The sequence below is a fragment of the Myotis yumanensis genome, unplaced genomic scaffold (genome assembly GCF_028538775.1).
Source record: "Myotis yumanensis isolate MYYU_CA2020_CCGP unplaced genomic scaffold, mMyoYum1.0.hap1 SCAF_3, whole genome shotgun sequence".
NCBI lineage: Eukaryota > Metazoa > Chordata > Mammalia > Chiroptera > Vespertilionidae > Myotis > Myotis yumanensis.
Window position 1 is genome coordinate 30,768,718 of NW_027223754.1, and position 26,630 is coordinate 30,795,347.

Genomic DNA, 26,630 nt, shown 5'->3' on the forward strand with positions numbered 1-26,630 from the left:
CCCGACCTCACACGCGCGCTCCAGCCCCCCCCCGCCCCCGCAGCCCCCCACCCCCACCCCCGGCAGCGCCAGGCCCCGCCCCCCTCCCGGCCCATCCATCGCCGCCGGCTCCACCCCGGCCGCCTCGGCACGGCCTCCAGCTCCCGGCCCCGCCCCTGGTCCCGACGGCTCTCAGCCCGCCGCTCCGGGCGTCTGCAACATCTCCGGCCCCGCCGGGCTCCACCCCACGGTTCCCGGCCTCCTTCCAGACTCGGTGTTTCCCGGCGCCGGCAGGGCCCGGCCTCCGCAGGCCCCGCCCCCCGTGCGCGCTGCGCTCGGCAGCCCGCGGGACGCTGCGGCGGCGACAGCGCTACACTCGCTCCATTGTGCTCGGGCGGCGGCGGCCTCGCAGGTCCTCCCCGGTGCGTCCTCTCGGCCCGCCCGCGCAAGCTCTTCGGTGACTGACCATGTCGGCGGCGGGAGCGTGCCCGGGCGTGGAAGCGGGCTTCTCTAGTGAGGAGCTGCTGTCGCTCCGCTTCCCGCTGCACCGCGCCTGCCGCGACGGAGACCTGGCCGCGCTCTGTTCGCTGCTGCAGCAGACGCCGCGCGCCCACTTGGCCGCCGAGGACTCCTTCTACGGCTGGACGCCGGTGCACTGGGCCGCGCACTTCGGCAAGGTGGGCGCGGGCGCTTTAAGGCGCCATTTTCCGCCGCTCTCCTGTGGGGTCGGGGAAGATGGGGGGTGAGCGCTGGGGGCGCGAGGCGTGCCGGGATCGCGGGGAGGGGCGTGTCGGCCGCGACGGCGCCCCTAGGGACGCGGGCGGAAGCGGGCCCGGAGGCGCCCCGAGGGGCCTGGCGCGCTGGAGCCGCCGCGCTAGTTTCAAAGTGGGGCGGCCTCCCGGAGGCGCCGGCTGCCCGGAGGCGCCGCCCCTGGCCTGGAGGATGAGTGCCGGCGGTCGGGAGGGCGGTTCGGGCCCACCCCCGGCGGCCTGTGCCGGCGGCCGGAGCCTCGCGCAGCTGGCCGTGTTGGGTGATGGTGAGGGACGAGGCCCTGGCGGGGACGCACGGGCTGCCGGAGGCCGGTGCCTCTGGGGAGAACCGCCGGGCGGCCGGGGCCCTGGAGGTCTCCTCGCTCCCGCTCTGCCCCAGGGGAGAACTCCCGGCGCCGGCAGCGAAGCCGCGCAAAACTGGGAGGGTCGGTGGGCTGGGTTCCCCTGCGTCCATGCCGAGCGTCGCCGGCGCCGAGCGGGGTCCGCGTTTGTCGGCGCCCCCGGTCCCGCTGGAACCAGCGTGTACCGCGTTATCTGCAGATCTCTCTTTGCTGGAGGCTGTATTTCAGGTGATTTCGGGAGTGGAATAACCTGATTGAATTGTAAAGTCACCAGGCCGTTGTGTAAGATAAGTGGAGATACTTTTCACAAATTGGTTTTAGGGGATTTTGTGTAGCATGTTGTCCATATGCTTCGGAGCCTCCTAGCTTGCCCGGGCTTAGTAAAATCAGTGATGGCTGTTCGGATCTTCCGTGTAAATTACTGTAAAGGTGTTAAATTAGGCAAAATTAACTTCCAGTGATCATTTGAGAACAGAGTGGTAAAGTTTTTGAAGATTAGATAACGTCTTCCCCGTCTGCGCAGTAAATGGGGTTATCGGATCCGAGGAGTCGTAAAGGGAAGTTTTCGGTGCATTTCCAAAATAACTGATTAAGCCCTGGCCGGGTTGCTCAGAGGTTAGAGCGTCGGCCCACGGACTGAAGGGTCGCGGGTTCGATTCCCGGTCAAGGGCAAGTGCCTCGGTTGCAGGTTCCCCAGCCTGGGAGGGGCACATGCGGGAGGCAACCAAAATATCCTCTGGGTGAGGATTTTAAAGAGAAAAGGTAACATTAAGACTTGTATGTCAGAATTCAGGGACATTTAAAAACGTTCCCCTCTGAAATGAGGTTAGGTTGAAATAAAGTTTTTGCAAAAATAGATGCAGGGTAATGCGAAATGTTACTTTAAGACCTGAACATCTTAATATTTATATTACTAGCAAGTGAAGTTGCTTTACTTTGCTCTTGTTGGTGTTATATTCACAATATATTTGTATCTTTTGGGAAACCGTTTCTGATTCCGCTCATAAAACGGAAAAGTCATGTTTATTTTATTGGAAGAAATGAAAGAGTTATGATTAGTGGGGATGAGGCAAGTAACTTAATCAACCATAAGATCCCATGGCGCCAGTCGCTAAAGTCGGGTTACTATGGTACCAGTTGCTGACAATGAGCGCCCCTGGGAAATCAGTCTCTTAAAAGTAATAGAACCCTCTTTCCTTTCCTTCCTTCTCTCTTCAATGTAGATTTCCCAAGGCAATCAGTAATCTGTGGCATTATCTCCCTCCTGAGAGCATCTTGCTCTGGTTTATTTTTACATTAAACTCTCAAAGCATTGGTTCTCGACATTTTCTGTCCCTCTGTGTTTTGGGGAAAGGTACCCTTGTAACAAGCAAGGACAGCTTTTTTGAAAAGGCTTCCCTGTTGATGCCTCTCCTCCCTACCCTGGTAGGAAGTGACACAGTGTTGTATGACAAGCCTGTATACTCTGTAGAATGCTCAACTCTCATTAAAAATGGTCATTTAGAATAGTTACTTACCACCCCAAGGGTGCCTTCAGGTATCTAGAGATTACTAATGGCCATAACTGCTTTAACATGCTTAAAATGATAAATTTCTTGTGTGTATTTTATGATAATTAATAAAACTGACTTTTTGAAAGTCTTTACATGAGTAGTAGATTAACCTCAAGAGGCCAAATATTGTAAATAGAGGCAATTACCCTAGTGTTTTCAGCCATCTTTAATCATTATGAATGTATAGTGTTCCATGCGGAAGGGCCATAGAAAGCATCATTCAGTCTTTGCGAAAAAGCTGTTAGGACAAATTAGATCAGGATTCAGTACTATAAGTCCCCAGTCCAGTCCCCCCTAAACACCTCCCCCCCCCTTGAAAACAGCTTCCATTCTTTTATATAAATTTAAGCCTACACTGTTCTTGGCCTGTGCAAGAGCCAATCTAGCATAATTATGAACTACCAGAGGCCCAGTGCATGAAATACGTGCACTGATAGGGCCCCTAGCGGCTGCTGACTGCCAGCTGGGGCCTCCCTTCGTTCTGCCCCTGGTGGTCAGTGCACATCATAGCAAGCCATTGAATTCCCAGTCGGTCAAACTCCTGAGGGGACACTTCGCATATTGGGCATATATATATATATATATTTTCCCAACTTTCAAGCTTGTGTTCCTAGAAATGTGCCAATTATGCAGAGTTTCCTAACCTTTTATGAGGCTTATTTGTTCCCAGAGCACTTAACATTTAAAATTTCTAATTATACCTTTTACAAGCTGTCTTATTGAACAGTATTTTTCCAGAATTCCAAACCCAATTTCCTAAATTGAACTAATAGGTACAGGTTTAAGTCCAGGGAGCTCTCAATTGATATTAAGATTAACTGCTTTTGGAATACCAAGTGATTTTTTTATCCTTGTCTCATTTTTGTTGGATTTAACAGCTGTTCATTTTATCACTAGTATTGGCACTTTTCTTTTTACTCAGTACATTAATAAAGGCAATATGTAGCAATATACCAAAATTGTCTCTTTATCAGCAACCACTCCCAGATTCAAGTTCCTTGAAGACAGAGAGCATGTTTTAAATCAGTGTACTTTCAACTGAGAGTTCATCTCACAAAAATGTTGATTTTGGTCGTCTGTCCTTTGCAAAGAAAGGCTTAAATTGCTGAAAGAGGATAAAAGACATGGGGTGAGATGGGAACGTAGCTATTTGTTCTTCATTTGAGGTCTGTCCTCTGGAAGAGAAAGAATTTTGGCAGTTAGAGCTTTTTCACTAATTGTGCATGGTGCTTCGTGAACGGAAACGGAGCAGTCTGGAGTCCAGCATCTGAGGACACACCAGGTGGAAGAGTGTAAGTCCTTGAGAACAACAGGCCTTCTTGGACAGTGCTTGGCATGTGGTAGGCATTTCTTCAATGTATGTTGAGTGTGATGAGTTCTTTACCCAGAGGCTAGTATAATATGGAACCAGGCTGCAGTCTTATCTTGACTCCTGTGTTCCTTTTAGTCACCTGCTAGGTGCAGAGCTCAGCTGTGCTCTATCCCTTTTCTGCATTCTTGTTCTGGGTTTTTTCCTCTATACAATCAGTTTGGAAAGACTTAAGTCCTACCCTCTCACTTACTCTACACATCTTTTCCCTGAGAAAATAATCTGAAGGGTGGACCTCAATTGAGTATTCATCAAATGCTGCATTGTATAAAGGTGTATAGTTGTGCAGACTGCAGAAAACAGCCTTTGACTATGGAGAGTTTGCCATGGCTACACAAACCTTTTTTTAACCTACCAATCACTTTAACATTTTTATTCTTTAGAATAGTGTGTGAAAGAGGCAAAACCTAGTTTTGATAGAAGTTAAATAATGCAAGCTAATCTTTTCTTATTTTGTCTTTTCCAACTGTAGGGAAAACAAAATACTTAAATTTGTGTCGTGTCAGTCTTTCTTACTTTATATTTCTATGTGCCAATTTATTTTTATTTTTTTAAGGGAGAGAAATAGAAACATCAGTGATGAGAGAGAATTGTTGATTGGCTGCCTCCTGCACGCCCCCTACTGGGGATTGAGCCTGCATCCCAGGCATGTGCCCTGACCTGGAATCGAACCATGACCTCCTGGTTCATAGGTCAATGCTCAACCACTGATCCATGCCATCTGGGCTTATTTGCCAATTTTTTTTATAAAGAAAAATGTTTGTTTATTTTTTAATGACTTTTAAAATTTCTATAACATTGGGAAGGAACGACTTAATTTCTTCCCTTAAACAGGAAAAAAAAATTGGCAACAAATGCCACTTTATCTCCATTGTAGAATTAGATTATTTGTGTAATATTTAATAGTACATCAACATTTATGCATGTTTCATTTCTCCTACTCTTTTCAAAGTTGGAGTGCTTGATGCAGTTGGTGAGAGCTGGAGCCACACTTGATGTTTCCACTACACGTTATGCACAGACCCCAGCTCACATTGCTGCTTTTGGGGGACATCCTCAGTGCCTGATCTGGTTGATTCAAGCAGGAGCCAGCATTAACAAACCGGTAAGGGAATTTGTTTTGTTTTCTTTTTCCAGTTATAATTACATGGTGTTGAGTTTTAAATTGAGGCCTTAATTAGAGTTTGATATTTTTACCTGTGGGCTAATTGGAATTTATGTTTATTGAATTACTTGTGGATAATAGGCCTTTCACATAGCAATGCTTTCTGTTTATAGAGTACTCTCACCTGTTACATGATTTACTGTGATCCATGGTGACCCAAATGATTTGCCCAAGGTTACAACTGTGACTGAAGGAGTCTGGCCTTAAGCCCAGCTTTCCTGGCATCCCTGCTCACAGCTGCCTTACCCTTGTTTCGCTGATAATTATGCAAACATATTCATACTAGCAAAATATATTTAATAGCTGTGATTAAGTTAGTCTTAGCAGAATGACCAGTGTGAGTTAATGTTGCTTCAGGTACAAGTTGGGGGTGATGACGACGGAGATAAATAGTAACTAGGAAGTGACTTCTGGACACCAAATGCAAAGATTTTGTATTTAAGCATACAAACATAAACATGAGAATGCCGGGGGTTTTTGTTTTGTTTTGTTTTTAAACTATATTTGTATTGATTTTAGAGAGGAAGGAAAAGAGATAGAAACATCAATGATGAGAATCACTGATTGGCTGCCTCCTACACGTTCCCCACTGGGGATCGAGCCCACAACCCCGGCATGTGCCCTGACGGAGAATCCAACCCGTGACCTCCTGGTTCATAGGTTGATGCTCAACCACTGAGCCACGACGACTGGGCAGAATGCCGGTTTTTTAATGGTGTGTTTTCAGTATTCTTTTCACATGAGTGGGGGGAGGGAGGGAGAACCCATCAGAAGAGTGCCTAGCTTATTGGGAAATCTCTTAAACAGGCTTGTGGTTGTAAAAGACTCCATAGATAGTCTGACTGGAGCATCCCCAGTCTTAGCACCTGCCCCAGGTTGGACTCGTCTAAGGCAGCGGTCGGCAAACCGGCTCTCGAGCCATGTGCGGCTCTTTGGCCCCTTGAGTGTGGCTCTTCCACAAAATACCACGTGCTGGCGCGCACGTACAATGCGATTGAAACTTCGTGGCCCATGCGCAGAAGTCGGTATTTTGTGGAAGAGCCACACTCAAGGGGCCAAAGAGCCGCATGTGGCTCTTGAGCCGCAGTTTGCCAACCACTGGTCTAAGGGACTTTTGCCATGGGCTTTTTTTCTTCTCCTTTATCCTTTTATATTCTTTTCCTGGTTTTAATGTTTTGGCATGTTAAAGACTAGCCATTTTCTCAAGATTAGGAGATAATATCTCTGCCATCTCTAAGGTCAACATAAGGAGTTTCCAAAAATTAGGTGTACTACTAATAATCATCAAGGGTCTACCTTGTGCAGAGTAACTTTTATTTCCTCTTTTCTGCTTCTTTGTCTTTCCTAAGATTCATCCTTTGATGATAGCCAGAAATAAAGTAGTTGCAAGCCTCTCTCCTAAAGATAACACAGATACCCACCTGCAAAACAAGTAATTGAGGAAAAGTAGTTTAGCAGTGATTTAACACAAGGATTGATGGGAAAGGGGACTTGAGGAATAGAAGGGTAATTTGTTCTCCATAATAGACTTTTAGTAGTGAGGACAGTAAAGGGAGAACCCTGGATTTTAAGACCTGTTTCTGTTACTCAATTGGAACTTATATCTCCACACAGGATGCCTTTATATATACAGACTTCTCTGCCACTTTGTTACTTTTTTAAATAATTTTTTAAATATGTTTTTATTAATTTTAGAGAGGAAGGGAGAGAGACAAAAAAAATCAATGCGAGAGAAACATCATCAAACAACATGGATCAGCTGCTTCCTGCATGCTCCCACTGGGGAAGGAGCTAAAACTTGGGCATGGGCCCCAAAGGGAATCAAACCAGTGACCTGGTGTGTGGGTCAACGCTCAACTACTGAGCCACACTGGCTGGACAACTTTGTTACTTTATCCACCTATTCAGGAGTTATAAGTTGACAACTGTATACTGTTATTGCTGTAGGCATTGCCTGTCTCTACTTGTCTCACTCCTGGTTCTGCATTCTTCTCTCCTCCCCCTTTATCCCAGTAGGAAGGGCACTAAGCCTTGATTCCACACTCTGCTTCCTCATCTCTCTGGCCTTGGGCAAGTAATATTCTTGGTTTGTGGCTCAACCTTTTTATCAATAAAATATGGACAATCCATAAATGGCAGTAATTAATGTTTAATATTAATATGGAATTTAAGTACAGAATACTCTACATGTTAATTTCCATTAAATTGTTACATAGAATCTAATTTACAGCTAAAGAAATTGCCTAACGCTACTTTTCAGACCTTTCTGAAATAATCCCCCTTTTCGTATAATGTTTTTAGCAGCTCAGTATTTTCCATAGGTAAAAAGGTTGTGCCCCCCACTCCTTCCTCTGAGCTGCTCTAGTTAGCACTGTGTGAAAATCTCTCCCAAACTTTGCTCCCAGGGCCAGAGTCCCCAAATCCCACTCTCTCCTTACAACCCTCCCTTGTTTTTTGTTTTTTGTTTTTTTGTTTTTTTTTTAATATATTTTATTGATTTTTACAGAGAGGAAGGGAGAGGGATAGAGAGTTAGAAACATCGATGAGAGAGAAGCATCGATCAGCTGCCTCCTGCACACCCCCCACTGGGGGTGTGCCCGCAACCAAGGTACATGCCCTTGACTGGAATCGAACCTGGGACCCTTCAGTCCCCAGGCCGACACTCTATCCAGTGAGCCAAACCAGCCAGGCGACCCTCCCTTGTTTTAATTGTTCACGTGGCTCAATATCCCCAAGTCCTCCCATGTCAAGGGTGCCACTTGGATTTCTTAAGCATCCTGGCATTGCTCCTGATAGGATCTCAGTTGGCTGTGGTCTGATGCTGAACTTCGTTCTGAATCTCAGATGTTGCCTTGCTCTGTTAGGTAACAATGGGACTGCTATGACAGGTACCCAGGGACCCTTGAGGTCCCAGTAGCCCTTTTGTTGGCTTCCCCAACACACTGTTGATCCATCTTGAGGTAGAGTTTTCTTCACTTTCCAGATAAACTATTTTAAAGCCAGGTCCAGGTTTTTCTTAGGCTTTTATTTGTTTGTGTGTGTGTAACTTTTTTGAACCTAGCATAGTATTTCTTGACATTTTGTTTTAACCCATCTTCTTGTTCTAATCTTTTAGCATGTTAATGACTAGCCATTTTCTCAAGATTAGTAGATAATATCTTCTGCCATCTCTAAGGTCAACATAAGGAGTTTCCAAAACTTAGGTGTACTGTCTGGAGGCTCAGTGTTCTAAGTTTACACAAAGGAAATGAAGTTAGTATTTAAGTGATTTATTTTTGTAAGTCTATAGCAGCGATTTTTAACCTTTTTCATTTCATGGCACGCAAACTAATTGCTAAAATTCTGTGGCACACCAAAAATTTCTTTTGCCGATCTGACCCAAAAAAGGTATAATTTTGATTAATTTACACTGATGGCTGTTTGTTTTTTGTTGGTGGTGGGTTTTTTTTACAATCTAAGGGAAAAGAGGTCAGTGCCCCTGACTAAATAGTCAGGTATTGCATGTTTTAAAACTTATTGCAGCACAGGGGTTAAAAATTGCTGGTCTGTCATGACTATCCCTGGGTGCCATTTTTTGTGTTTGCAAGTCATCTCTTTAATACCCCTTCAAGAATTTTGCTAGCATTTGATGTTGCTTCCATAGTTTCTTGTACCTAGATTAGAAATAAGAGTTTTCTTTATTAAAATTCAAGGTGACTTGTCCGTCTTCAGATTTCTAGTAACCTCTCCTGCTTTCCTTTATTACTCAAGAGTTTGCCAACAATACTCCCAGAACCACACTACAAACTATTTGGTGTTTTTAAAATGTGACTGGGCTGAAATATAACCTTAAAATGGCTCTTTACTCTTACTCCCTTGGCTACAGTTTCCTTTAAGTAGTATTTATTCTGCCCTTCCCAGTTTAATGATGTTCTCCTTGTGTAACACAGAACAGGTAGTTTTGCTCTCGTCATCTGTTACTATCCCACCATCTTCTGGAAATAATCCTTTTCCTTCTTGTTCCAAAGGTAGCTTTCTAAAAACAAAACTTTATTTTCCCTGAGAGTTTTTGTTGTTTTGCTTTGTGGGTTTTGTTGTTGTTGTTTGTTTTTGCAAAACCTCATCTAAATCTCAGTTCTACTTTTTCTGGCAATACCTGTCTGAAATTTTTATTTGTCCTTATTTTGTACCCCTCCCACCCTTACCCATTTTGGGGGAGGATAGGGGTTATGTTTTTGTTTTTTAAAAATCTGAGTTCAGTTGTTAGTTCCTTATAGAACCACATGGTTTTCTCTGTTTCTTGAAAAGTGGGATTATTCTGTGTAGTACTTTTATATCACTTTTGAACATATTTTAAAATAAATGTACACACTTTTTCGAAACTCCACTAAACTGTCAGGTCTTTCATATTACATTTTCTGTGCAGTAATGTACCACTCTTTTTTTTTATTTTAGCCCTCACCTCAGTTTTCCCCCCTGTAATTTAATATGCATTGCTGAGGAGCTCAAATATTGACTGAATTTATGAATGAGCTATTTTCCAAATACTGTATCAGACACTGTAAAGTTGCCCCACTTCTGCTTTATATCTTTATCCCTTAACTATGTGGTAGTCTTCTGCCAAGTTCTGTTTCCAGTGACATTGAAGTGTTATTGATTCAGGAACGGTTGCTGCTTAGCCACTTGGAATTTCCCAGTCAAAAAGTCCTATCTCAGTTTTTTTAGTAGAAACAACTTCTCTTAATTCTGTATCTTTCTTTACCTCTAGTTTACATGAGAACCTATAAATCAAGTTGTGTTTCAAATTTTTTCCATTCATGCAGTGTAAACTAATTCGTCCTTTTTTTGGATTAATACAGTAGTGTTGAATTATTTCTCTGAGCCTGCTCACTTCCACTACCTCTTCCAGCATTGTTTTCTGAAGCATAACTCTGATTCTAATATAGCCTTTCTAAAAGTCCTTGAACAGATTTGCTCATCACAAACAGCCTGAGTTCTATACGAGCTGGCTATGTTTGACCCTTGTGTTCTCCCTTCCCATCATTTCTTGACTCTGACCTCAACCATGTTCTCTACAGTAGCGGTCACCAATCGGTGGTCTGTGAGGTCCGAAAGGTTGGTGACCGCAGCTCTACAGTGTAGTCCAAATTCAAGTTCAAGATAAAAAAAAATCCAAAGGAGAAACTGGTGATGTCTTGAATCAAGCTAGCCTTGTGGTAGATATGGGTAAACTAGACTAGATGTTAGATATTGGTGATATTTCTTGGCCCAACCATTTTTTGGCCATGCCCCACCTAAGCATCTCTAAAATCCTGATCCCCCCCCCCCCCCACCTGTGACATATAATTCTTATGCAAAAAGTGAACTATTCACGTGGAGAAAGCCTAAAAGGCCATTAACTTAGTCTAAACAAGCTTCCAAAGAACATGGCATCTGTGAAAGAGAAAAATAAAAGAATGAAAGGACAGTTGAAGTACTGAGGAAATCACTAAGAAATTGTTTAAAAAATAATAATATGAAGTGATACGAAAAAATAGCAAATAAAGTTTCAAAACATAATAGAGAACTGAAATGCATAAATATGTTACAATATATGTTTATATATTGTATATGAATCATAAGAAATGCAAAAAATTTGCTGTTGATAACTCATTCTCGAATTGCCCCCCTTAAAAATCAAATTGCCCACCTTGGGGCATGTGCCCACATTGTGAACCACCGATCTGGAGTGTACATGCTATCACTGCTGTACAGGCCCCACAGGTTGTTTTTTTGTTCTTGATCAAAGTAGGCCCCTACCCTGGGCTGCTCTTATATTCTCTTCACATCTATATTTCTTTGTGTTGTGCTTCAGATTTGGCTTACCATATTGTTTCATTTCAAAGATGAATGAAATGGTGCATGTTGATTAATTTTACTTTAAAATGTAGAAATCTTTTTTTTTTTTAGAAGTCGTAATGCATTTTATTTTGTTGTTTTTTTAAAAATAATTTTCTCTTTATTGATTAAGGTATTATATATGTGTAAAATGTGGAAATCTTGTTGGATCTGAATATTGGTGTGTGTCCTTTTTTGTGTTGTTTTTTCTTTTTTTTTTCCAGGACTGTGAGGGTGAGACTCCCATTCACAAAGCGGCTCGCTCTGGGAGCCTAGACTGCATCAGTGCCCTGGTAGCTAACGGGGCTCACATCGAGTAAGTGTCTTTGTTTTTTCTTTCCAGCCAAGATGTAGTTAAGGGTGTTGTGTTTAGAAACAGTATTTAGAGCAAGCAAAGTCCTGAACTTTGTTTTTAATGTTAGTAATATAATTTTGCTTTTTAGATCAGTTGGTTTTGGTGAGCAAAATTGTGTGGGTTAAGTTGATCAACAGAAGGGGCAGAACAGTTAACTGATTAAATTTGGAACCTAGCATCATTAACTTTGCCACTAACAATATCACCATGGGCAAGTCTTCAAACTTTTCTTTGCCAAGTAGTAATTTGGAAACAAAGGCCTTGGATTGGATTAAAATATTTTTCAGGCCTGTTGGCTCAAAAAAATCTTGCAGACAATTAGCTTTTCTAAATTTTTATTTCTTCATCTTTTAGCAGATGTGAGAACATTATGTTTTAAAGCCTATTATAACTTTTGATGATTTTATAACTCCTTGTAAAATGTAACTATTTACATTAAAGACTTTAAAATCTCTCTGAGCTTTTGATATGATGGCATTTTAGAATATCTTTGTTTTGGCCCAGTTTACATCAACCAGCTTATTTGTAGTTTGGTAAAACAAAATATTTGAGTGTATTTTTAAGTGTTATTTTGTATGTAAATCATTAATTAGCTAGTCATGGCATTAATACATTTATTTTAGGTAGTAAATTCATTTGTATTTACTTTTTCTTAAAGATTTATATGATAAAAATTTTTCTTCTGCAGTTCACAGCATTAACAAAATGGATGCGGTTTCACCCTTAAATGTTGAGTGTAAGCTATAGAGCTGTAATAACCAAAATAACTATGATAATATCAGCTTTTTTGTTTTCTCTTGAGTGTCTTGAATATTTCATAAAAATTAATTACAAGCCACTTTATTCTATTGGCGATGTGAAATTTTAGACTTTGAGAGAAATAAAACCCACAAAACTAATAACTTAGTTTAACCCTTTGGTTTCCACTTCATTGTTTGACTCTGTATTATAATAAATATTGAAAATAGACCCTGGAGAGCAAAACCATATAGGTTAATGCAAAACCTGTCTAATACCAGGGGCTGTCATTGGGCTTTTAGTATCTTAGCTTCTGTTTGATTTAGTATTAAGATTAGTCATTAGTTGGGCTTGAGTCATTTATGTAGTGATTTAGTTTTATAAATATGACTTGCATTTTAACTGTTACTTTTCAGGGTACTTTGTGATTTCATATGTAGTTATAACTTAAGGTAATGTAAAAACAATTAAATACATATTATACAATGTTAAAAACATTGAGTTAATTCTCAATGGATTACTTTAAAAGCAAAGATATATATGCAGTTTTCTTAGCTGTATTTAGATTAAAAACTTATCTTTAATAACAAGCTTTGGTTATAAAATACAGAGTCATATAAAATAATTGATTAGATTGCTTAATTGTCACTTATTGAAATAATTAGAGGTTGATCTTTTTAATGACTTATTTTAGAAACAATTTTCTTAATTGGTCCTGAACATTTTATTACTAAAATGTTAGTTTTATTCATTTTAATGGATAGCTTAATCCTTTAAGCCAATAAGTATCTATTGCTATGTCCTTTTAATAGGTGTCTTTTTAAAATGAGATCATTTTATTTACAATTCTGTCCTTGGTTACAGGACCCTCGAGTGTCTCTTTTCCACCAAGTGTGACTGAGCATAACCTCAAGTGCCAGTCTGTTTTTCAGTATAAGAACCATTCCCTCGAGACCCTGCATTATGGTGATTTCCCTTGACTGAACTTTCAGATATTTTTTAGAAGAAATATTTAGCCTGAACCACCTAGCCAAAAGCGATTTTTAAAAGTATAAGTCTTTGGCCTGGAGATAGAGCACAGTAATCATTATTTATTGAAATTATATGTGGGGTTATTTAATTTTAACATCTAGATAAAATGTCAGTTTTGACAATAAGCTAAATTGTAAATTGCTTTTTTGATACTTTTTCTGCACATTTCTGTAGTTTTAAGTTTTAGTCTACCAACAAGTAATAGCTTGATTCCCCCAAATTATGATACTTAGACCTATTTTACTTGTTTCGCATAATGCTGCTCATGTGGTAAAGTGTAGTTCTAGCAAATAAAATGCCTTTTTCTATTATTTTAAGATCAAGGGGCACATGATTTATTTAAAGTTACTTTTTTTTTCAGTTTAGGATAGGCCAGATTATTAATTCTTCATATTACATGCCATAATGCTTAGGAGATAATATAATTTTTTCCCCTGAAAAGATTAAAAATTATCTCATATCATTATTTTATAACACTTGGTGGGATTTAATAATTTTGTTTTTAATTTCTACTTTGCTTTTTATATATCAGCTGCATAAAGTGGCCAAAGTCTTAAGTTGTTGCTTTTTGGTCATTGGGTAGATAGTGGTGAGGGCAGCTATACCACACATCTGTGGCTAGAATGCTTTGTTATGTAACTAACTTGTCAATGTAGGCTGCATCTGTAAGATAACGCATGTCAACTGCTGTGCATCGTATTACATTTTCTAGCACCACACGTGAGTATATTGATGGAGTTTCTTTTTCTTCTCTTATTTTATATCTTGAGTTTTGGTGCCAAGTTTTCTTTTTCATGTGAGGTTTTGTTTCTAATCATATATGATGGTCATTATTTGCCATTTATTGTTCAGATCTAAAAATAAAAATACTCAAGGTTACATCAGCTCTATGACCAGACTAAATGTTTGTGTACCTTAAATGATCTACACCTCTACAAATGCTTCTCATTCTCATTTTTTTCTCAAGTATGATAAGTATGGGGGTTTCATTAAGTTGGTCATCCTTAATTTCGCTTGTATGGCAGTTCGGTTTTTCATTGCAGCTAATACTTGAATGCTGCCTACTCCACACTTAGGATTTTTGAGTGGAAGAAGGGCATGTACTGACATGGAAAAGTTGTTGCCTCATTCTTTTTTGATCAAATTAGTAACAGTATACGTTGTGTTAATGTGATTTCAGAAAAAGATGCTTGAAAACACTATCTGCTGATAATGAAGCAGACCTTTTTACTACTTACAATGTAAAGTGCAGATTTTGAGTCTTGTATTATTTTTACTTTTAGTATTTTTGCACCAATTAATTTTGGTTACTTTGTATTTATTTTCTTGAGAGATTGAAGTTGAGAATGATCCCATATCAACCAGGTATTAAAGTAGCTTTTTTAATGCCTTGGAGTGAAAAGGGGTGGTGGTGGAGGTAGTTAGCAGGAGTTAGGGTAAAACCAGAATTACTTGCATCTCAGGCAAATTTGCTAGTCCATTTTAATTACTACATTATATAGGTGGCAGTGTTTAGGTATGACAAAGTCTTAAAGCTTTCTGTAGAATCCATTGATTCTGTTGCAACCAGATCTTCAAATGGGCTTACATATATTTTAACTTAATTAGTGTGATCCCTAGAAGAACTTAGCTGGAGAAGCTTCTATAGCCTTATATAAACAAGCTCAGTGACTCACTCTAAAAAAATTTTGCCTAATTTAGAAAACAGGCACAGTTGCCTATAATAACAAAAGTGATCTTAAGAGACTTTTTTTTAATGCTGCCCAAAAAAAGTATGTTGTTGAACTTTTAGGAATTTTTCATTGACATGAAGTTAGTTTAGTTTGGTTCATAATTGGTGGCCATATTTATGACCCACCTTTATTTGTTTATCTATAGAGCCCCTCTCTGGAAGCAAAATTTTTATTAGGGCAAATCATGTGATAAGCATGTTTTTAATAATAGTGCAAGAAGTTTGTTTGCAACTTTTGCCCTTGGCAAAATAACCCAGGTTTACTTTGAAATTTGTGACTTAATTGTCATTATGGCAAACTTGTCTGATCTTACTATTTCCTGGGTCTTTTTTTTTTTTTTATTAAAGTGTTATGCGCAAGATGGAGGAATTAACTTGCTGAGATAGCTATCAAAGTTCTGCCTCCTGGGCAGGAGCAGATGTTGGACTGGACAGTATTATAGAGTTGTTGACAAATTTAGTTCAGAATTTTATTTTTCATGCTTGAGTAATATATAGGTTTTAATATTTGTTTAACCACTGCTTTTACAAAGAATGTTTTCAAATAAAACAAATGATTTCTAAATCCAAATATATTTTACCTTTGCTAAAATATAGTGGGAGCATGTTAAATATTTCATCAGCGTATTTGAATGATACTCTTATATTTTAATGTATGCAAACATAATTGGGGTTCAGTTGCAATGTAAAACTATCTTCATCAGTGTTGAACTTAAAATGAAAACTTGGCACCAAATTTTTAAAGATAGAAACTTTAAAAAATAGTGTCTCCCTATTGTTACCTAAAGAATATATTTAAGAAAGTTTTCATGATTATTAAGAATTTGGATACCAAAGGGTTAAAAATATACATTTTTCTTTTACTGAAGAAATCTCATGATGTTTGCTAATGTTTTGTTTGTACAAATGGACATTTAGTAATGTTTTTAATCTTTTTTTTTTTTTAATGATTCCATGTATTTGCTTATTTCCATCTAGGAATAGTTACTAATGTATTTGAGATACAGCATACCAAATTTTAAAGTAACCAGAATCGTGAGTTAATGGTTTTTAGTCCATACTATTAAATTTTGTTGAAATATTGACATAATTATAAATTGGCTTCATGCTAAAAATTATTAGAAGTGATTGAGGAGGCAGTGTTTTAGAGCAATAGCTTTTGGTCAAGGAGGTCACATGACAATGGCTTATGCTCAATAAGTGTGCTTCTGCACTTCATGTATGTATATGTATTTTTAATCCAAATGTTGCCTGCAAATATGTGATCCCTTATTATTTAAGTTTCCTGTTTTATGAACCATTGCCCGTTTTAAATCACACAGAAGATTCTGAATCTGTAAAAACTACACATGTCAATGTTTTACAGCTACGTAATTCGAATTGAATTGATTTTTTCAAGTAATCCTAGAAAGGGGGAGCATTCCATATAGAAACTGCTGAAACTGCCACAGGTGCTTCTCCGAAAACCTTACAGTTGTGGCATTGAATGTTCAGTATGGCTTCCTTTCTCCACACGAGGCATACTGTTGAGGTATTTGTTGCGGTGATTGGTTTTAATGCTAATCTAGGAATTCAGATATAGATTCTTTAGATTTGCATGCTTTGCTTACCCTAATTTATGATATCTACCTTTTTATTTGTAAACTAACAATAGTTAAGTTGAGATCAGAATTTTAACAGAAATATTATTTATATAAAAACTGTGGTTATCTTTTATTGTCACATGGCATTAACAAAAAGAAAACATCCTGAAGGTGATGTGACAACTCAGATTCTAAAATCTATATTTCAGGTATTTCCTGATCCGTGGTTTTTCAAATTAAAAATAAAACTGTTACTAAAATGGCTTCTCACGTATCCTAATTATGTGACACTATAAGTGGAAAATAGATGGGGGATTGGCTAGCAATAGAGTGGAATTTGTTTTAAAGTTCTTTGAAGAGACATTCTTAGGTATAATAAATTTAATATTCTATTCAGAATTTAATTACAGAAAATCCTATATAATAAAAGCCTAATATGCAAATCAACCAAACCTGCAGAACAACTGGTTGCTATGACACGCACTGACCACCAGGGGGCAGACACTTAGCGCAGGAGCTGCCCCCAGCCCACAGGCCCCAGGTCAGCTGGTTGCTCTGCAGAGGGAGGCAACAGGCAGTGGTGGCAGGGGGCAGGCAGGCGAGTGGGTGGCACCAGGCCGGCCAAGGCGGTGCCAGTGGGGGCCCCCCAGTGGCCCCACCAGTCACCCTACAGATCGGCCCTGATTGCCAGCCAGGCCTAGGGACCCTACCGTTCACGAATTTCGTGCATCGGGCCTCTAGTAGACTATATAAGCATGTTTTTAACTTTAGCAAAGTTTAAAAAAATACCAGCTTGATTTTTCCAGTTATTTAGCAGAGCAAATAATTCATACTACAGGCTAGTCTATGTCTTTCCATGTTTTCATATTCCAATTTTGAAAGAATACTAAGAACCATTGGAGAAAATGGGTGGTCTGCCTAAAGATGGCGTTTCATGTTGACTGTTACAGGAACTAGAACCTACAGATCATTTCCATAATAAGTAGTAGCAAATTGATCTTACAGCCTGAAAATCTGATAATGTCAATTTTCATATACTTCAACAAACTAGATCCGATTTGAACATCAAGTTGATGAATACCTGATTTCTTTAAATCGTTCCTCATTTTCAAAGATTTTTAAAGTGGCTATTAGGACCAGAGAGGGTCAACTAGAGCTATAGAACAACTTGGTCCCATGTGGGTCCTCTTGTTTTCAGAAATGGACAAAGAAAAATTTTAGACTAGGTATAGTCTGTGTGCCCAAGTGCATCAAACTAAAGGTGCCAAATTTAAAAAGATTTAGTTCAGTGTCTATACTAAATATTTTCATGCAAAATAAAGTTTTAGAGAGTAATTTTGAGCATTTTCTTCCAGATACTGTAAAGACTGCAGTTCAGATTAACTTTTGTCTTTATCAGTACCTCACTTGAGGTTCATAGGAGTGGCCAGCAGTTAGTGCAGTGTGGCCTATCACACCACAGTGAATACTATGGATTGATTGAAAGGTGAAAGCTTGACTGCTTAAAAAGTACTCTAAAAGAACAAAGTACCACACTTAACGTGAAGTTGTTACAGAACCTGTCAATCTTAAGCCACATTCATGTGCCCAACTCCCATTGAGTTTTAGGAAAATAACAGGGGATAGCTTAGGTTTAATACCTACTTAAACTTGGAACACTATAAATAGAGTTTGAAGGGTTAATAAATTGATGATATGTAACCAGAATTAGTGTTTCAGCTCTTAAAACAAAATTTTAAAACATTTGAGACATGCTTATTAGCAAATAGGACAGCTTATATGAAAAAAGAATTTAAAGACCTGAGCTGCTTTTGTTAAACATTAAAGTGTTTTGAGAATGGTACCATGTAATGATTATTCTGGTTTTTATTTGGAAACCCATGTGATTTTCAGCCTCTATAGTTCATATGAAAGTCCTCTCTACTTATTTAACAATAAAAAGTGGTTTGAGTAATTAAGACCTATAAAGACAGGTTTTCTTTTCTTTGAATTGAATAGTGCATAAAATAGAAAAAGTCTTTACTAGAAAGATTTTTTTCAGGAACCCATAGACCAGTGGTTCTCAACCTTCTGGCCCTTTAAATACAGTTCCTCATATTGTGACCCAACCATAAAATTATTTTCTTGCTACTTCACAACTGTAATGTTGCTGCTGTTATGATTCGTAATGTAAATATGTGATATGCAGGATGGTCTTAGGCAACCCCTGTGAAAGGGTCGTTCGACCGCCAAAGGGGTCACGACCCACAGGTTGAGAACCGCTGCCATAGACAGTTATTAAGAATAAAGAGGATTAGTTTGTTAACAGATCCAGCCTGCTGCTTGTTTTTGAATGGCCCATAAACTAAGAATGATTTTTACATATTTAAATGGTTGATCAAAAAACAAAAGAATAATAATATTTTGATTCATAAAATTATATGAAATTCTAATTTCAATACTCACAAATAAAGGTTTGCTAATACACACTTAAGCTCAGTTGTTTATATATTGTCTGAGGCTTGTTTTCAGGCTAAAATGACAGAGTAGTTGTGATTGAGTCTATGGCTTCTAAGACCTAAAATATTTATTTTCTAGCCCTTTAAAGAAAAAGAAAAGTTCCTCCCCCTAAATTAGATGATACCTAATGTCCCTTTCCTGTCAATTTTTGTAATGTGCATTCTATGATTGAGCAGCCACTTGTAAGTTTTTAAATGTGAGCAGAGCAGAATTAGGGAGTTAAGCATTCCACAGGGGTAGAGAATGGAGGAATGAATGTAAGTAAGTAGGAGAGGAGATGGGAAGGAAAACATTAGAGGCAGAAGAGGGGAATAGTGGTTTTGGTTGTTGTGTATCAATGTCAGGTGTTAACAGATGTTTTGCTTGAGAAGAATATAAAGTCTATTAAAGTATATATTGTGTATACCAGTATTCAGTCCTTAGTAACTTGAGAAATACTATATAGTTGAAATCTTCTATAGCTCCCTAGAAGTAGAGAAAGGATACTTTATGTCTTTTTCCTATAATACTGTAGGGATATTGCCAAAACTATAACCTCCCAATTCTTCCACAGTCATCAAATGTCCTAGATCATGATATCTGTCCATACATTTTATAGAATATGTAGACCTCCCTTTTGGATCACTCTAATTTCTGGTTCCCCAAAGTTATGTGAGGAACCAGTCTGACTTGTTATTGTTCTCTCTCACTTGGTTGGTCCATGCATAGGGAGTATATAGCATGAGTTGGCTCTAGTTCTTCTTTTGAGTTTTGAAGATAATGCCTGACACAACTTGGAAATTTGGTTGGCTCTTTCTCAATCAAGTGATGTGCAAGTGTTTGACTACTTTTGGTAAGGGAGGAGGTAGGGTGGTGATATCTAGGTCTTTTATTAAGACATATAATCCCACTTAAATACTTACAATCTCTATGGTCTCTGAATATTGGCACTAATTTGTTGCTTATTTTTCTTTAAGGTTCTATTTCCTTGGAAGAACAGTAAACTGCTATTCTAGCCTAAATTCAATCTACTGTTAAGTTTCTGAATGAAGAGTAAAGGAATTGGGTGTATTTTGAATGTTATTCTTTTTAGCAACTTCAAAATGTTGGCATGCTCCTTACACAAGTTTTCATTGGTGAACTGGCATTTATGGTTGTAGATTCCATTTTTAAAAATCTATGTACTGTTCTTTTTTATTCTGTGATCCACTAAGGAGTAATCTTTACTGTCAACTCTATTCTAATTTTAAGCATCAACCTCTCATTTCTGTATTCTTTGATTTCAGAGAGCAAGTCCATACTTACCTGTAGAAATGATCATTGTATAAAGTTTGCTTACGTTCTGGGTCTTCATCTTTTCAAATTTGGAAAAGCTAAGATTTAAAAAAAATTTTCAGGTGGCAACTTTTGTTTTTGTGTTTACATTCTTGAAGAAGTAGACCTTTCTGGACCATCTTCACTTGTGATATCTTCCAAAAATGAAATGCATCATTTAAAAATAGTCCGGCTATACACATTGGAGTTACATTTGAATAACAAGTTGATATTAAAACTAAAAAATACTATTTTGTATAAATGTAATGTGCTCTGCCCAAATTTCAGTAGTTTCCATTTAATTTATGTATCAAAATAAAAACATTAAGAATTCTAGAATAATATTCATCAGAATTCACATCCGTGAGGTAAAATTAAAATGTCAATTTTAGTCCCCAGTAGCCGCACACAACTGCCTTCTATGTTTAAGAAAATATTGTTGGTTTCTGGAATTCGTAAGAATTGTCTCTTTTATATCTGATAAAATTGAGTCTGGGCTTTTGCCTTTCTTCAAAATGTATAGTACATTTCTTTATGTTTTCTTCTAAGAAGTGAAGACATGTTTAGTGATTATCCAAGAATATATAGATTTTTTGTTTCTGAGGTGGAGCGTTATGGGTATGATGGCTGGAAATATGAATTCACAGCTTATTTTTATCTTTGAAAATGAAAGACCCTTATTTGCCCCTGATTCAGCAGTTTTCTCTCTGGAAAAAAAAAAAAATTCTTTTTTGGCATTAATATTAACCCAGGAAACAAGAATCAAAGGTTCTGCATTGGTTATTACACTTACACAAAATAAAGCCTTATTTGATCATACTTTTGCTCTGTTTATAGCATAGCTTGCTGAGTAAATATGGAGATATCTTTGCTGTTTGGTATTTCTGCAATTTCAGTTTATCAACCTATACCTAACAACTTGTTTTGCTTTTTTTACAGATTTATTTCACAGAGCAGTGTATTTTCTTGTTCTCCAGGGGAACTTCAACATGGAGTTGCTTTTGTTCTCTAAATGTTTATTGTTTCCTAATTAAGATCTACAAGCTCAACTGGTTCTTTTATATTCATCTTATTCAGATCTCTCTCTTACACCACCACTTCCTCCTATTTGAATCTTAGCTACTATAGAAGACATCAGACCTTTACTTGTGATATTAACCACGTAAGATGTTGATTCTTTTCAGTAGTAGAACTCTTGGCCTTAGGGCATGAGTTCCTAGAATAGTATTTGTCTTTCACAGGAAATATCCCATATAATAAAAACCTCGTATGTTAAGGGTCCGGTTGTCCAGTTGTCCGTTCAACCAATGAAAGCGTAATATACTAATGATAAGCTAAGGCCGCTCAACCGCTCACTATGATGGGCACTGATCACCAAGAGGCAGTCAGTCAACTGGTTGACCAGTCACTATGACGTGCACTGACCACCAGGGGGCAGATGCTCCATCTGATAGGTTAGCTTGCTGCTGGGGTCCGGCCGATAGGGACTGAGCGAGATGGGCCGGACATGCCCTAGAGCCCTCCTGCGGTCCTCCCCTGTCCCGATCGTGCACCAGTAGGGTCACTCAGCCTGACCTGCACCCTCTCGGAATCTGGGACCCCTTGGGGGATGTCAGAGAGCAGGTTTCGGCGTGATCCCGCAGGCCAGGCCAAGGGACCCCACTGGTGCACTCATAATGCTCTAGAACAGCAGTTCTCAACCTGTGGATTGTGACCCCTTTCACAGGGGTCGCCTAAGACCATCGGAAAGCATATATATAATTACATATTGTTTTTGTGATTAATCACTGCTTTAATTATGTTCAATTTGTAACAATGAAATTGGGGGTCACCACAACATGAGGAACTGTATTAAAGGGTCACAGCATTAGGAAGGTTGAGAACCACTGCTCTAGAATGACAACTCCTTCAAGTTTTCCTAAGCGAGGCCAAAAAAAACCCAACAACTCAGCTTTTCACATCTCCAGCCTAATGACAAATTATTTTAATGTCAGGACATCCTTCTAAACTTCCACTTACAGTGTCACATAAAATCTGGCTTGTTGGTAAGCAATTGCATACCTTTGTTTTTAGGAAGCCGATTGTTATGAATGCCATGGACAATTTCAGTACATGTTTGTTTGTTAATGATTTTACTCAAGCTAAAGGAATGGATTATTAAAATTAAGTGCCGATAATATAGAATTCAGGTTAAGTCTGAAGTTAGCATAAATTTAGGTTCTTCAGACTAACAAAAAATGATTTTGAGAAGTTAAATAGGAAGATGCCTTTTTTTAAAGTTTACTATATTGATTTTTAAATTACTATCGCCCAAATCTTGCTTAGTAATCAAATGTGCATAAGAGAGAAGTTAGTTACAGAGCTAGGATGAGTAACGCCTTCTTTAATGAAGACTTGCTGTAAATCTATATACCCTTTCATATCACCTTCAGATAGTTAGTCAGTTCGGCAGGAGCAGACACCAGCTGAAAATGCTAATGGGATGTAATTCAGTGTTTTTGTGTTGTGCAGCCTGAGAAATGCCAGTGGCCTGACAGCAGCAGACATTGCTCATACCCAGGGTTTCCAAGAATGTACCCAGTTTCTCTTGAACCTCCAGAATTGTCATCTGAACCGTTTCTATAATAATGGCACCTTAAATGGGGGCCATCAGAATATATTTCCTAATCATGTTAGTATGGGAACAAATCGCAAGAGATGCTTGGAAGATTCGGAACCCTTTGAAGTGAAGAAAGCTAGAACCGAAGGTGAGACCACTTTGTAGGCGAGTGTTTACTTTCTTTAACATGTTTTCTTTTTTATGGCTGAAAGCACCTCAAGATGAGACCTTCACTTAAGGTGGTACTGTGCCCGGAGGATTCTGGTGCAGTGAAGGTGGAGTTTTTCCTGTATTGCTACTTTGAAGATTGGCCATTTAACAAAAGGGGAGAATGTAAGAGGGCAGTGTTGACAGCTCAATATAAATGTGTGTCGATAACATTTCTGCATGTCCAGGTTTACCTTCCATGAATTAGAAAGATTTTTCTTGTTTGTTGTACCTGTTGGAAATACAACTATTAAAAAAAAAATCTGCCCCTGTGCCTGATTTCTTTGTTTCCTGTAAATGTCCCCGAGCTTATAACAATTGTTGGTCTGGTAGTAAAACATAGTTTCACATCTGGAAGGTAGATGTTGGCTGTACTGTTCCACTTGCACTGTGATTTGGCCTCAGCTGGTCTCCATGACGCACAGGGTATTGTGTATTTGTCACAAGATCTGGTATGTCACTTTGAGGACTTACGTCTGTAAGGTAAGTCAAGTTGTAGGTATTCATCCACTTTTTTATCTTTAGTTTTGGAGTTTGCAAATAATCAGAAGCAGTCATTCTTTACTTTGGGGAAAAAAAACCTTTATTTAGGAAAAAATTACATATACGTATACCTATATATAAAATATCTTAAACAGGACAAATTAATAGCTTGGCAGGAATATTTAGCAAACTTATACAGAGGAAATTGAGAGATGACAGTGAAAAGTAATCACTCTGAAATTATGCACTCAGATAAGATTTGCTGAAAATACAAAGTTGTGCCCTTTGACTTAAAAAAAAATTAGCCCTCACTGGTTTGGCTCAGTGGGTAAGAGTGTCGGCCTACAAACCGAAGGATCAAGGGTTCAATTCCCAGTCAAGGGCACGTACCTCAGTTACAGGTTCTCCCCAATCTGGTCAGTGTGCATGCGGTAGGCAACCAGTCAGTATGTCTCTCACATTGATGTTTCTCTCTTCCCCTCTCCTTCTCTTCCTCCTACTCTCTAAAAAAAATCAATGGGAAAATATCCTCAGATAAGTTAAAAAAAATTTTTTTTTAAATCAACTATACAAGTATAGTACAAGAAAACAGTGCTGGGTAGAGGTGTTTAAATTTTATGGGTCAACATCATCTCTACTACTTTGTCTCTAATGGGTATATCCAGACAAAAGGTTTTTGTGTGCGTTTTATGACAAAAATTGTAATATCTACATAACTTCTGAAATCTTGGTCACTGTAAAAACTTATGGTTATGTGACTTGAATGAATGAATGAACTTAAATGTAATAGTTTATCAAATTCATAGCATTTATAGGTTATGGGTTTAATCTAGAAGGTGCTATGGTAAAACACATGGAGGTATGTCTACTTCAAAAGTGTTTTTTAATAAAGTGTTGCTCAGCATTGTCATTTATTTGTAACATGTTTCACTATATATTTTCTAATGTATTTTTATAGCTCTTTAAGCATATACTTTTTAAAAATGCTTTTTAAAATTTAATGCCTGATTAATATATTGGAATGATATTAAGTGTTAAATTCATTGTACCCTCATTCTGTCTATGTCTATTAGTTTGGTAGGATAAATCTTAAATTCTGGTGTGATTTTTTTTTAAAGGTTTGACACTTAACATTCTACTAAGATGCAGAAATGTACCAAGAGATTTTTTAAAACTAGTTTCTGAAGGTTTTATGGTGAGCTGATTTGGCCAATATCTCGCTGTTTTTGTCCTAAATTTTCTAAATCCTACTACTACACAAATTTAGTTTGAAGCATTATGCAGGTTTTTAGGGATTTTATCTTCCTTCTCCAGACAAGGATTCCTTTAGGCCAGTGATGGCGAACCTTTTGAGCTCGGCGTGTCAGCATTTTAAAAAACCCTAACTTAACTCTGGTGCCGTGTCACATATAGAGATTTTTTGATATTTGCAACCATAGTAAAACAAAGACTTATATTTTTGGTATTTTATATATTTAAATGCCATTTAACAAAGAAAAATCAACCAAAAAAATGAGTTCGAGTGTCACCTCTGACACACGTGTCATAGGTTCGCCATCACTGATGTAGGAGAACCAGAGTTAGAGATTCACATCTTACACACTAAACTCACCATGCAGCTTTCACAAATTGCCATTCCTAACAACCTGAGGATGTCAGTTAAGGAGAAAATGTGTTTGATGCCTGGCACTTGAGTTTGCAGGTAATAATTATGCAAACCTAAGGTTGAGCACTGCTCTATATATACATAAAATAATACTTGTCACGATCACAGGAGAAATCATTGCTTGACACCAGATAAACTTTAATAGCTCCTCTTCCAGTGTTAACCATTTGTCTACTGAGCATTATTTTAATTATTTGCTCATTAAAATTTCTAGTACTCCAGTCCTGAGATTGCCTCGCATGTCCCTTAAGAGTGTGTGTGTATAAATTCATATTTGTAAGCATAGATAGTTGTCTTCTTCCCACCCCCATGCCTGCTGCCACTCTCCTTCCTCTATGGGAAAGGAAGAGTTGATTTTTTTCATTTTACCATTATGTACTTGCTGTGAATGGTATGTTAGGGCAGTAATTCTTGATTACGAAAAGATTTTTCCCCCCAACTACCTGAATGTTCTAAATGAAGTTGTTCTTTGCTTCAGTAGCTCTATAATTATTTCCATTCTTTGACCAGTTTTTTAGAATGCAATTTAAGATCGGTTGCCTTAGTTCATTTTAATTTTTGGCATTTTTTAAATTTGCTGTTTATGTAAGCTTAAGTCTCTGCTCATTCTGAATTTTTTTTTTTTCTCATGCAAGGACATACTTAGAGAGGGGGTGGCGGGAGGAGAGAAAGAGAAACATTGATTGGTTGCTTTCCTTATGCTCCCTGAGGATTGAACCTCTACAACCCAGGTACGTGCCCTGACCAGGAATTGAACCGGCAACCCTTTGATACACAGGACGACACTCAACCAACTGAGCCACTCCAGCCAACCCTGAATTCATTTTGTGGATAAGTTTTTGGTTCTTATGTCAAAGTGAAAGTACTTTTTCCCTAATGTAACATGCACATAAAATACTTTTTAAAAATCACATATGAAAGTATTTGGAAGAGTTGAAATCATTTTTTCTTTTTTGAAGTACAATTTTGGCTTTTTCTTAGGGATGACTGAAATATCTTGGTTAAATAAATGCATAGCTTGAACCAATTCTTAAAGATGTGCCTGTAAAATTCACTCCTTTAATTTTTTTACTTCAGAATCATGAGTCTGAAAGTAATCTACTCTTCCCCACAGAAAGTAGTATCTCTCTGCTTTCAGCAAACCATTTTCAAATATTTTAAGGTAATTGGAGTGATTTTCCCTTGGAAACTATATTGGTGTAAAGAACCAAAAGGAGGAATAATGCCTTGGCCTTTTTGTACTGCTCGAATATGAACTGTCCTTTGGAAGCAAATCTCTTTCATACAGTCATTCACGCCAGTATCAAAATGTGCTTTGGTCAGAACAGACATAGTAGATAGGGCCATGAACTCTGGAGGGTGAAATAAAATGCAAAGTTATTTGAGTGGTTGGTTTTGATGAAAAGTATT

The 26,630-nt window shown here is 38.5% G+C and overlaps 1 protein-coding gene across 1 annotated transcript in view; it reads left to right on the forward strand.

Annotated features, from left to right (window-relative positions):
• Positions 1-363: 363 nt before the first annotated feature.
• The window catches only part of ANKRD10 (ankyrin repeat domain 10), a 36,507-nt gene continuing 10,240 nt past the window's right edge, over positions 364-26,630 (forward strand). Inside the window, exons 1-4 of the mRNA XM_070408587.1 lie at positions 364-656; positions 4,965-5,117; positions 11,258-11,349; positions 22,777-23,012. Coding sequence (XP_070264688.1) covers positions 447-656; positions 4,965-5,117; positions 11,258-11,349; positions 22,777-23,012 — 691 coding nt within the window. The 5' untranslated portion in view covers positions 364-446. The remainder of the gene's footprint in view (positions 657-4,964; positions 5,118-11,257; positions 11,350-22,776; positions 23,013-26,630) is intronic.